The sequence below is a fragment of the Micrasema longulum genome, unplaced genomic scaffold (genome assembly GCF_059751315.1).
Source record: "Micrasema longulum isolate JH-2025_06_02 unplaced genomic scaffold, ASM5975131v1 h1tg000818l, whole genome shotgun sequence".
Taxonomy (NCBI): domain Eukaryota; kingdom Metazoa; phylum Arthropoda; class Insecta; order Trichoptera; family Brachycentridae; genus Micrasema; species Micrasema longulum.
This window is the reverse complement of record NW_028278010.1, coordinates 317,463-331,655: the sequence shown is the minus strand read 5'-3', so window position 1 is coordinate 331,655 and position 14,193 is coordinate 317,463. Positions and strand designations below refer to the sequence as shown.

At 32.8% G+C, this 14,193-nt stretch overlaps 1 protein-coding gene across 1 annotated transcript in view; it reads right to left on the bottom strand.

Annotated features, from left to right (window-relative positions):
- par-6 (partitioning defective protein 6) overlaps positions 1–12,024 on the bottom strand; it is a 45,552-nt gene extending 33,528 nt beyond the window's left edge. Inside the window, exons 1-2 of the mRNA XM_088230774.1 lie at positions 11,650–12,024; positions 9,134–9,359 (exon numbers count right to left, since the gene is read on the bottom strand). Coding sequence (XP_088086900.1) covers positions 9,134–9,359; positions 11,650–11,709 — 286 coding nt within the window. The 5' untranslated portion in view covers positions 11,710–12,024. The remainder of the gene's footprint in view (positions 1–9,133; positions 9,360–11,649) is intronic.
- Between the last annotated feature and the right edge of the window lie 2,169 nt (positions 12,025–14,193).

Sequence of the window (14,193 nt, the reverse complement as noted above, 5' to 3'; positions counted from 1 at the left end):
CCCGGTATACGACTTAAGGCTGTAGTCGGGTAAAACGCACGCAAAATGAATTAAACGATTTTTACATTTTAAAACGAATGTTTTTTTTTTAAATCGCGCAATAATAAAAAATTCATATTACCCAATAAGGGCAGGTATCAAGGTAATAAAAACCTTAATAAGATCTTGTTAGAATTATCAGACCACCAGACACCAAACAACCAGAATTAGAGAGAAAAATGTTTTAACTAAAATATGTCAATTTTTTTATAGTATTACCGAAGGCATAATTTTACGTAAAAATAAATTTTATTTATGTGATTTAAAATGCTTGTATTTCTTAAAAAAAAAAAAAAAAGATTTTGCTTCGGCCACTTTCATGTTAAATTTATTATCTTCAAATCATTGCGACAAATTTTAGTTCAACATTTAGTCTTTACATGACAATCCAGATACTTAAGTTTAGTCTAAATTTGAAATGGCTTAATCTGCCGGTCTAAAAGTAATTGTATTTTAGTTATATAAAACTTTTAAGTATATTATTTCGTAGAAATACCTTTAAAAAATATTGTTTTTATCTAACTTCTTATATTTTATTATTGCGCGATTTTTAAAAAACATTAGTTTTAAAATGGCAAAATCGTATGATTTCCTCATTTTGCGTGGATTTTACCCGACTACAGCCTTAACCTAAAATTATTTTTTAAACTCCAGATATATAAAATTTAATGTGGCTTAGTGTATTTTGCCAGTTTGTAGAGCGTTAAAAAACTTTACAAAACTGCATCATTAAGTCAAATCCGCATATTTTCGAGTTAACGTTTTTTGCCAGTATACCCATATTATGAATCAAGCGATGATAAGAGAGTTATGAAAGATTTCCGGTTTACGGTAAGTGAACGGACCAATCGGCAGAATCGACTGAGAAGCGGAAGAGAACTTGAGACGTCACACGCGGTGTAATTTCAGAAATACTAAACTTTAATAAATCATACCGCTGATAATACGATACATATATTTTTTTGGCTTAGTTAACAAAAATATATTTTTAAAAAACTAATTAACTTCCTCATTTTAATACATAATTATCTACAAAGAAAACAGTTCAGCTTGCCCACCACACGCGGAAAAATTGCTCGTTGCCAAACGAGAAAAGCTGCCCGTAGCTCTCTGTAATATGATGGCCTTGGCATCTTTGTGCCTAAAGAAGGTAATCAAGAGGTGCATTAAATAAAAAAAAATAAAAATAAAAAAAAACAATAATTATGACCAGTCTTTGTCGTATTGTTAACTCAAGACAAGATCTGGACTTTTTTGGTTTAAGTTTAAAACGATTTAAACGAGCACTAAATAAATAATCCAGATCTTGTCTCGATGTCCCTTATGTTTGTCAATGCTTCTTTTCTTTTTTTAAATGTTTTCAACTATTATTTTATTGTAATATTTAAACCTTATAAATTGTATACATGGACAATGTCCGTTAATAAATAAATAAATAAATAATAAATATTCACTTTATTGGACTGTGTAAAAGAAGGAAATGAATTCTTCACTGACTGGCAAGTAGCATAAAAAATATTTTTTAATTACCGCGAAAACGGTTCATTGCCATGGCCACGCCCCTAATACGTCACGATTTGGTCAAATGTTGAACTTTGAACGTTTAAATTTTAAATATATTTCTTAGGCATCCAGATGTTTACTAACTGAGATGGATATGTTCTCATCATCACTATGACAGCATCATCTGCATGGCATGTGATGCTAATGCCTTTATCTCCCTTAAGCTAGGGTTTCCTAGGACAGCGGTGCCCGTATTTTAACGGCCGTAGTGAACGGTGATGCGGTAGACAGCCGTGGTAACGGTGACTAGAGACTGGTTTCCTAGGAAAACGGCGATATCAACACCATTTAACACCGTTTTCATAGGAAACCATTCTCTAGTCACCGTTACGACGGCTGTCCACCGCATCACCGTTCACTACGGCCGTTAAGCTACGGGCACCGCTGTCTTAGGAAACCCTAGCTTTAGTGGATTCACTCCTTTTTTTAATATTCTTAAAAGCGTTTTTTTATATATATTTATTCTGCTTGTGTAGGAAAAGGTTTTAGGCGTATATATTGTTGTTGAATATTTAGTTATAAAGGTGCTAAACTTGCTTTATTTCTTCGTTGTTCTCAATATGTGTTATTTTCAAAATGTTAATATTATTTATGTCCCGAATTGAGTTATAGTAACTCCTGGGAATGTAATTCAATGTATTATACTTTGTGTTATATGATTTATAAATAAATAAAAAAAATAAAAAAAACGTCGTCACGAATCTTGACTCCACAAAATCAAGGCCAAACATGTCGCGTTTTTGTAGGAACATATTTTTTTACAATTTTATTTTAAATGTTATATATGAAAACATTTCTCCACAATATAAGTACCTTATAATCTTTTACGGAAAATTTATTTTCTCTTTCTTATATTGCACAAAAATATTATAACTGTCTATTTATTATAGGAGCGAAAATTCATAAACATTTTTTGTATACCCACGAACAGGCCATGCCTTTGTGGGATTTTTTGTTGACTATTTTTCTGTTAATATGCATTTCATTGCTATGTAATTATCCTTTATTTTTTAATACTATGTTTTACCTTTTATGTATATTGTAAAAAACAAAATAAATATAAAAAATAAAAAAAACAAATAAGATAAAAAAATATCCATATTAATTTTGAAAATACAATTATTTTTTCTTAATTCATTTAACATATTTTGATCGGTAGTAGTATGTGATATTTCCCTAATCACACGACTCTGTTTTGCAGCAGTATATTACAGCCACTAGCTTAATACTAAAGTATGAAATGACTGTTGCAAAGCGCAATGTGCATAGCAGATAATGTATTGTAATTACTATGTGCTAAATAATTGCTGCATAATGAATACAGACAATGCCAACAACCGAGCCTGTTAATCACTAGCACACGCTTCCAGCATTTATTACGTGGGCATTGATTTCAATTTATTCATAAGGCCAATTGCGTCGAAAAAAGATCATAAATACAATTTATTTAGTGTTTATCTTTTAAAAAATACACAGAAGAAATCCGTTTATCCGAACTCCAGTCGTCCGGATTGTCAAACATCCAAATCGTTATCAAGAAATAAAAAATAAATATGTTTTTAATTTTAATTTAATGATAAAGTTCGGTGGTTTTTTTTTTCAAATTTTTATATTATATCGTATTATCAGCGCTACGATTTTTAATTGTTGTATTTCTGAAATAACTCCGCGTGTGACGTCAGAGGTTCTCTTCCGCTTATTTTCGATCAGTTCTGCCCATTGGTCCATTTACGGCAAGAAAACCGGAATTTTTCCATAACTCTCTCATCATTGGTTATTGTTATTATGGATAACTTAGACAGCGCCGTTTTTGTAATATAATACCTCAAGGGCGCTTTACAAAGTCATTCTATAGATAAATATATTATTATCATTGAAACTTTTAAATTTGTAAAAAATATTTTGTTATCACATGCTACGGACTTATTCAAATGATTTAGAGAACAAGTGGGTTTTAAGTTTTTCTCGAAACATCGCTTCACTCTCACAGCCTCGCACCTCTACTGGGAGAGCATTCTATGCCATAGGGCCTGCGACCGCAAATGCGCGTTCACCGAACTTAGTGCGCTGTTTGCGTAGAGGTATAATAACCTTTTCTCTCGCCGTAGACGTAGCTGATATAAGCGTAAGACGCCTGTCAGCTAGTTCATCTGGAATGCATAGTTCCCTTAGATATTCCGGAACAGAGTTTGTATTCCACCCTTTGTGGAAAACGTAGCCAGTGTAATTTCCGAAGAAGTGATGTGACTGAATTTAGAGATGCCGAAAATAAGTCTCGCTACAGCATTTAATACAGACTGTTGATAAATGTGAACCAGTGACGTCGTTCAAAGTAGTTCGTTTTTATCAAAATGTTTTTTATTAAATTTTTCGTACATTTTCAGGAAAGTTTGCCGTACAATTGAATGCTCCAATTTTTACCGCGCGCAAGAAAACATTTATTGTATTCAGTTTCCCGTGGGGCTGAAGTATGTTTAAGTAAGTTTTTAATGTGATAATTGCAGTTTTACTGTAATACCTACCAATTTAGCCTAACTTCAAATTATCTTGTTGGGGTTTGTTATACGATCAACCAAACCTTTCACAAGAGCTGAGTCATTAAGAATTATTTTTTTCATATGTACGAAGTGTCCTAGAGTTTGGTTCGCCGATTTGGAATTCTCAATACAATACTCACAAAAATCGTATTGAACATATTCAAAACTATTTTCTTAAACAATTAGATTTAAAAAATAATGCTTTATTTTCAAGTAGGACTGAGTCCGCTAATTTTCACATGTTGGATATGAGCTTTCTCTACAAAATTGTTAATAACCTAATTGATAGCCCAGAAATTGTTAGAAGCATTTCATATCGAGTCCCTGTCCGTAGAACTCGTCAATCTGTACTCTTCGACATTCCTAACTCAATGATATGAAATATTACTAATTATATGAAAAATAGCACTCTTCGAAGAATACAGATTACCTGTAATGACAGTTTTAGTGACATCGACATATTGCACTGTAAATACCATATTTTTATCAGATCTGTTAGACATTTTAAATTTATCTCCTGCTTAACTCTTAACTTTTAATTTTAACTTTTTAATTTTAATTCTTAATTTAAACTTTTAATTTTAACTTTTAATTTAAACTTTTAATTTCAACTCATAGTTTATACTTATTCATATGTACATCTACTATGTATCTGCATCTAATTAATTATTTTTGGTTGTGAATTTTTACTAAGAAATATAAATGTTCATGGAAGCAGAGAGAGAGGGAGGAAAGTAGAGTTGCAGCTGTACAATGTCTTCTCCCTTTTTATGTGCTTTTTAAAAAATATTTATATTTAGATTTTTTTAGAATTCAATTATTTTTTTCCCTCTCCTCCTGCATTCATAATAAATTAATGTGAAATCTGTAATTTGTCTTACTTTTTTTAATTGTACTTTTGTACCTTGTATTTATACAAAGACTGTATGATTTCCTTAATAAATAAAAAAATAAAATGTTAGGCTTCATATTACGTGTGACTGAGGAATTCAAAAACATAGGCACTCTGAAGTTGATGTATACTTTATTAGTGAAAAGCCAGTTAGAGTATAACTCTACAATATGGACTCCTTACTACAACTGTCACCAAACTTATCTCGAAAGAGTCCAAAAAAAAATTCTTAAGATATATAAATTTTAAACATAGAATCCGTCACAAATTTTTAAATTACGGTTTTTTACTAAAAGCATTAAATTTGTCAAAACTTAACGATAGAAGAAAAATCATAGACCTTTTAAATTTATTCAAAATTGTAAATTCAATATGGGATTGTCCCCTATAGATTGATTGTTTTTTAAAAATTATTTTTACATTGTATTATATTCGCCAGTCTGAAGATGCCCATTAGAGGGTGAAAGCGCTAATTGGTCAAACAAATAAGTGGAAGTGTACCAAGTATTTTTAATGAATAACTTATATACTTATATGTAAATATAAGTTATTACATCATCATATGTAATCCTTGAATAAAAAGTCAACAGTAGATTTGAAAGGGACAACAGATAATCAGTAAGTATAAGTATATCCACTCGCAGGAAATTGTTTGATAAGCATTATTTAGTAATCACCATTAGTGTGTTGTTATCAGACAGTGGGTCAATTCAGGATGATGATAGTCTATCACGAGGCAAACATTTTTATTATCATTAAGTCAATAGACAAAATTCAATGCAGTAGAAATATCATTGTGTATAGGGTTACCATCTCAAAATTAAAAGATGCCTGTTCAGGGTGCTTAAACTGCCTGATTTTTCAGAAAAATGCCTGGCTTAGGGGAAAAAAACATATAAAAAATAACAAACGCAGAATGATGATGGAATATAAACTCTTGATTGAGAATAATTTCTAATATAAATTATAAATTAATGTAGAAGTTCCTTAATGGCCACTATAATTGCCCCCTGCAAGATCACTTTGGCGATCGACATCTTTGTGTGAAACTATGTTTAAGAGGCAAGTACTCTTGCTATCGGAGAGTATTGTGCGTTTATAATATCAGACCATCGCTCAAGGTCTGATATGTTGTCCCAATTTAGCGAAGTAGAGACGAGAGTGGCTCAATGATTTGGGGGCCACTTGAACTGAAGTACTCTCTTATGATAGAGAAACTCCAAAATAAGTTTCTGAGATATATCTACATGAGAGAGTGCGGGTATTATCCTCGGCTCTACCCGACCGAGTTTGTCCAGGGTATGCTCGGCTACAACAGTTTAGAGACTAGAAGGAATGTGTATTTGACTGCACATTTTTATCGATTGTTGCGCGGTGTGATCGATAATTCTGATATTATGATGAGCATTGGTTTGTATGTTCCTGATAATCACCTAAGACAGCGTCAGCATAGATTGTTTCATATTCCGATACACAGGAGCAACCTGCCTATGGTTATGCCTGTTAGGAGGGCTATCGCTATGCTGAACAACATCGCTCCGGATATTGATCTGTTCCATGTATCCGAATGGGTTTTCCGGAGCAGGATTCTCCTACTACTTTGACATGAGTCTCTTTCACGTATTTTTTTCTTTTTTATAATATGTACGTATTAAATATATGTTTGTAATGTATATGTTATATTTAAAATAAATAAATTGAATTGAATTTGACGCCTTAATTTTGTTTTATTTGTCATGTTATTTTGGTACAATTAAAATAATATGGGAAATTGTATCAATTCGATCCGAATACCCATTTGCAGGTTTATAATAATTATATTATTATTGCAGCTACAAAGCGCATGGATGGTTAGGTAAATTAAGTCACCTCACTCCACTACAACAATCAAGAAAATGATCTTAAATTTGTCTACAATCTGTATTAAAGACTTGCAACGTGACTTAATATTGTAATTTCTAAGTTCATTCGTATAACTTTACTACTTGGGGAAACGCAATCACCGGCTAAGTACGTATATTTCAGGTAACAATAATGATTTAGATACTGAGTGATAATGCAGAGCTCTGTACGCCACTGGGTGAATAAGGAAATAATGATGTCTTGTTCTAGTAGAAGTGTATCGAAATATTTTACTCTTAAGCAGGGTTGACTTTATAGAGACATAAAATACTCAATAGTCACTATTGCTGCCGAAATTTGGATTCCATGTTCAAACTAAAATGAGATGAAGAAAACCGGATTCATCCTTAATGGTTGGAATAAGCTCCCACAAGAGTCGGTCTTAATAGGCTAGATTTGTATTGGAAAAGCTAAAATACGCCAACAACTAAATTTCAAATAGATTTCGTTAAAACATTCGCAAATCATCTTAAGGCTGCTGGCTTAACATTGAAATAAAAATAGTAAGTAACATACATTACAGTTATTTTTCAATAATTAGGAAGTTCAGGGGTTAATTTATTTGTTAATAAAAGACTATCTGTCAAAAGTAGGAATAATCGGCGTGCGTGCATGAGAAGATGTATGAATGTAGCGGAAGCGAGGTCTGTATGCAAAGATAGAGTGATATGGCATTCTATCCTCTCTGCCTGACCCTACGGAGAAACGGCGTGATGGTTTGTTGTTTTCGTTGTTGAAACTAAATCAATTTTTTTTTATTTTGTACCTAATTTTCCTGATTTTGTGTGTTTTCCGTCAAAACACACCAAACATAAAAAACATGGCTACCTAGATACCAGAAATTTATCACATTGCTATAATTGATTGGTTATTGTTAAAACGTGTTCACATGAACCTGTAACATTTTAAAGCAGTTAATTTATAAAACCATATTCACAGTGGCGGCTGAAGGGGTTAAAAATAGGGGGGGTCATTTTTTTACTAAATAGGTACATTTCACTACTACTACTACTACTACTACCATCACGCAATTTCCCCGTAGGGGTAGGCAGAGAGAATGGACCGCCACACATGTCTATCCTGGCATACACTCCTAGCCTCTTCCACATACATACATCTTGTCATACATGCCCTTCGGTTCTGTCTGCTTTTGACATGACCAGACTTAAGATTTTGGTTTATCTGATCATGCCACGTCTTCCTTGGTCGTCCTCGTCTAACGTTGCCGTTCATTTTTGCCATATATACTTGTTTTACCATTCTCTCGTCGTCCATTCGTTCTACGTGACCAAACCATCTCAGAGACCCTTTCTTAATCTTATCAATTATACTTGTCTCAGATTTACACTCTCGCCTGATTTCATCATTCGTAACCCTGTCATACATGTACATACAGGTACATTTCACAATAATTTTAATGCAACTTTTTTTTGTAACAATACATAAATATATCTTTGTGTACATGGATTTTTCTAATATGTTACACAAATTTACAAAATACCTAACATAGCGAGTGCGAGTGCACTTTATCTTGGCTCATAGAGTTTTTTATAAAGGTCTTATTCGCTTTAGTGTCGAAAAATATATTTCACTCTCAACTATCGCCATCATAATTCCACAAACAAAAATTTCTAATACCTACATTTAACTTTTAAAATACTAACAAATTACTAACCTGGCATAAAAAAAAAAATGTGTCCCACCAAAAAGTCTTTAGACTTAGTGGGTAACAAATTATTATATGTATTTTTTAATTATAAAATAAACGCTGCTCTGCGGCACTGAAACTGAAATATGTTCTTATATATTTGAGTGAATGATTTTTTAAAAAATATTATAAAACCTAATTGCATTATTTTATAAACTTTCTTTATAATGTATTTTAAGTAAATTAGTTTGATTGGTGGCAAATTTTGAGGGGTCATTGACCCAATGGACATAAGGGGAAACCGCCACTGCATATATGGATATGTTAATGGTAACTTTGTCTTAGATTTTTGAGAAACTTCGCAGTAGAGTAAAATGCTTGAATTTTTACAGCATGTAAGAAAACATTTTTTAAATCCAATATCCGGTAGCACTGAACCTCCTCATTGAGTCAAACATTTTGATATTTTTTAATTGATTTAAAGTCTTGCGGATATATTGAATACAATTTTATCTTTAATTATTTATAATACCTTTATATTATAAATAATACCTTTTCTCTGTATGATGACACGCAACAGGGGTCGCGCCGTGTGCAGGGCTCGGCCGAGGTTGTCGTCATTGTTGATGGGCAGCAGATCCCCGTCCCCGGGGTCTGTGTAGGAGACCAGGAAGGCCGTGTCCTTGAGGCGGTGCAGACGCTCCACGAGGGAGCGGAACTCTTCATACTTGGACGACTGTGAACGGTTCACCGAAAACCGGCGGAACTCGGCGTCAAACTGCAAAATTAAAACAATTGTGATGAGGAAGTTCAGAGGTTTTTTTAATTTTTTAAAATTGGTAATAGACTATCAAAATTGTCCAAAAAACATATTTTTTTATGTATCGTATTATCATTTTTTTGAAATTAGTCCGCCCGTGACGTCACTAGTTGTCGTCGGCGAGTAGTGCTGTTAGAGAAGTAGAACCCCGTAGCTGTCAAAATACACTAAATGTATTAAAAAAACTGGCTACCCAGAAACCGGAAATCTATCACAACAAAAACCGCTATAATGAGGAAGTTCAGTGGTTTCTTTATTTGTTAGTAGACTATTAAACTAAGCCAAAAACTTTTTTTTTAATTGTATGTATCGTATTATCAGTGGTATGATTTTTTTAAACCTTGTATTTCTGAAATTATTCCACGTTTTAAGTCTTAAATTCTCTTACGCATTTCGGTCAGTTCTGTCGATTGGTCCGTTGATTTACCGTAAACCGGAAATCTTTCAGAAGTCTCTTATCATTGATTGATTCATCCAAACTAGTGACGTCAGTCAAAGTTATTTTTATTAAAATATTTTTTACTATTTTTTTCGTACGTTTTTAAGAAACTTTGCCTTGCAATTTAATGCTCTAATTTTGACCGCATGTAAGAATTTTTTTAAATCAAATTTTCCATAGGGCTCAACTTACTCATTGGTTTGTTATTGTTCACAAGAACTTGTGACGTTTCAAAGTAGTACATTTTCATTAATTTTTTAATGCATTTTTGAGAAACTTCGCTGTACAATAAAATGCTCCAATTTTTACCACGTGAAAGAAAACATTTCATCCAATTTCCCTAGGCACTAATCTTCCTCATTAGTACTCATTATTATTGTTTGCTACTGTCCTCGACCGGGCAGATGAAGGATTCAGTTATGTGTGTGAAATAGGACAAGAAACCTGAAAGAGTATTTTAGACCCGATGGCCACTTCAGGTATAATCCTGAAAAGCCAATTATTCACTTGGCAACAATCCAACAGATGGAGAAATTGAAGAAATACAAATGTTCACATGGGCAGAGTGGTGAATCAACAAAGTTTTGATTATTTAAACAAGGCTAAATTTCATTTCCCACGCGAGTTATTAAGATTGAAATTTATTCCAACAGAGAGTGAAAACATTTTTGAAAGAGGATACGGAAGTCTATGCATTTAAAGGGCTGACGACCCGTCATTGGCTGGTTTACGTCATACAGCGATTGACATTCACCATTCTGCCTATATTTAAACATCCCATTTCTTTCATTCTTCCATCTGTTGATTTTTGTGAAGTTAGAGGTAAAAACCTTTATTAATGCGGGTGATATTCATCTGACTGAATTATTTCATCTACAAACGCCTGATAATATGTTTTTTTTTACTTTTTCAAATATGAATGACCAAACATAGACAGAATGGTGAATGTTACAGCGCGTAAAATGATCCATTAACCCAACCGATGACAGATTACAGGCTTTAAAATACGATACAATTTTTTTGTTTGCATCATAACACGCCAAGAAGCCCTATTACAGGGGTAAATTAAAGCACAGAACACCCAGACTTGAAAATAATTACTTTTAACTTTTATTTTCCAACCAGGAATCAAACCCGGATCCTTCCGTGTGCGAGTCAAGCATCTTAATCAATTAACCACGGAGGCCACTTAAATATGCATTAATCGAAAAGATCTTTTCACTAGAAAATACTGTATGAGATTTAAGATAATGACAGGTGATTCACAAATTTTATTTCTAAGAAAAAACCTAGGGTGGCTCATAATTTCGGAGCAAATTGTTCAAATTCCGGATGTTATGCGAATACAATTAATTAATATGGTAAAACATCTAAAACAAACCACAAATTGTTCTTGATTCGTATGATCTGAATCTGAGCTATGTCGGATCTCGCTTAATTGCTTGACAGATACCTCTAGGAAAGTCCAAAGAGAAATTTTCACTTTACCAATTCGATTGCTAGACTTTGTTTAAAAACTGCTTTCACATCACATCGATGATACCGTCGATCTTTTAAGGCTAAGCAGTAATAATACACAACAATTACGTCTAATGACAATTCCCAACTTCCAACTGTTGATATGTCCAACTTTGCATCGAGGAATTTACATATATCAAACGGAATCACGAAAACAAGGAAGAGGAAGTAAAATTAACACGTGATATCCAATTATTAAAGTAATAATGATGAGTAAAATATGCATCCGACTCATCTACTGAGTCGATCAAATCACGGGAGAAATAAAGTTTTAAGTATTTGTGGCCGTACCTTGCTTTTTACCTCGACACATTGACTGTCAATCCTCGCAGCGATTTTATTCTTCGACATTTCGGACACATTTAATACACAACACTGCCACTTACACTACACTTCACAAAACTAATCATTAGAACACTATTTACTAAGTGTGCAAACTTGCAAAACTTCATTAAACGAATAAAAACACTAAACTAAAACCGACGGCGGAGCCCCATCGCACGAGTCAGAAATAAGTGTGTGACGTCACGTACGTGCACCTGCCTCAACAGTTGAGGAATCGCCAGATAAATGAATAATTTTATATTGTTGTCTTTGTCTATCTCCTGTATTTGCCTTGCGTAGTAAAACGACGTGTGTTGTGTTCGTTCTGATTAAAATGCAGGTATTTGAACAATCTCCGACGGACGTTATCGTTAATTTCCACAGTATGCCCATAAGCAAAAAACGTATTTGGCTAAAAAGAATACGCTGTATTAATAGATTTTTTCACTTTATATTTTGACGTATATGTGAAAAATAATTTGATTGTCATGAATTAATATTCATCATCATAATCGTTTCATTTTCCGCACCTAACAGTGAATAGGGCACTGCATTAGTAAACCAAATAACTCACCGCACCTAGATCATATTTTGTTACATGAAGGTAAGATAATTAATTTAACTCTTCACGTGCCAGTGAAGGGACTCTGAAATATTCTAGTGTAAAAGCACATTTTTAAATAAATATCTCACGACAAAAATGTTGGAAATCGAATCCGAGACTTCTTGTAAGTGGGCAAACGCGCTGACCACCAAGAGGACCAAGTTAAATTACGGTATTACAGTAACATTACAATTATCCGGATTAATGAGTGCCAGGCTTTATACGGATGAGCAGAAATCCGGATAGTTGGATTAACAATTGAATTAAGGCAATATTTTGAAAGATAACACAAAATTAACTCTAGGATCCCTTATTTATTGCTTTTGAAATAATACAGCGAATTGGAATCACCTTAAAAATGTATTTAAACCATATCCAGCAAAGTTCATTGCTTTGACAAAGGAACTCGTGGTTTTATCTCCGTTATTTTTTATTTCCTGATAACGATCCGGATATTTGGCGATCCGGATGGATGGAGTTCGGATAAACGGAATTCTACAAACTTTTCACATCCAAATTGAATAAAATATACGAATTTAATACCTTTTGTTTGTTTTTTTCAAAACATATAATACACATCTGCATATTGTATATCCAGGAGTTACACAACTTATTCTAGGAAAAAAATTATCAGATTTTACCTATGAAGATCTTTTTGACAGCACGTACACTTTAACTAGTAATACAACTTACGAAAATAGTAAAAGTTACTTACAGATTTTATAGGAAAATAATAACATACCTAGTTGTTTTATTTTTATGCACGATACTTTTGAAAAGAACGTACAGAATTTCAATAAATGATTTACGATAACAAAAACTGGTGGTCTCCGTGGTATAGTGGTAAAGACGCTTGACTTACACGGAAGGTTCCGGGTTCGATTCACGGTGAGAACAAAAAAAAATCTGATTTTTCTCAAGCCTGGGTGTTCTGCGATGTGATTCACCACTGTAATTGGGCCCCTCTGCCTACTGTGGTGCAAAAATAATAAAAAATAAGAAAACTGAATTCAATTTTGTGAATATCATTTTTCATAAAAATAAAAATTATGAAAAAACTTTGTTATTAAATTCACGTTAAAACCGGTTCTTAACATTTTGTTCACTCTCATTTTTCTTTTTGCCCGGATATGTTCTCCGAATACGGCGCACCTAGAGCATTTCATACATCGAGACAAATTAATTAGTTTTGTTTTAAATCTAGTCCAAAGCCATTGAAATATTGGTGTAATTACAATTTTTAAAAGGGATTTCAAGTTGGTCTCGTAGTGAATCGAACTCAGTACATAAGATGTGGTAAGTTAACATACTAACCAGTACACCAAAGGGCGAACTAATATCCACCCAAATTTTATTTTTCATAATTTTTACCTACTACCTAACTATTTTACATTTCTTACAGGAAATGTGTTATAAATTCGTAATTAATATGAATTATTTTCAACAATTCGTAATTAATATGAATTATATTCAACTAAATGTGTTAAATGGATTTAACCCTATAAGTTGACAGATATTTAAACAAAAACAGATTTCCATTTGTAATTTGCAAAAAAAACTAAATATATGTTTAAATTCCGTGAACTTATTATATTTAATATCAAATTTTAACTAATTCACTCCCTTTGCCACACGTAAACGAAAGAAAAATGGATAAAACACCACTTTATTTCACAAAAGCTGCAATGAGGAAGTTCAGCCATACGGGAAATTAGATACAAAAAATATTAAGTATTAAATTGTACGGCAAAGTTTCTTGAAAAAGTATTAAAAAAAAATATAATATTTTAATAAAAACGAATGAACGACGTTACTAGTTCTTATGAATCAACGAACGATTAGAGTTGTGATATATTTCCGGTTTATCGTAAGTCAACTGACCAATCAGTGGAACTGACAAAGAAGAG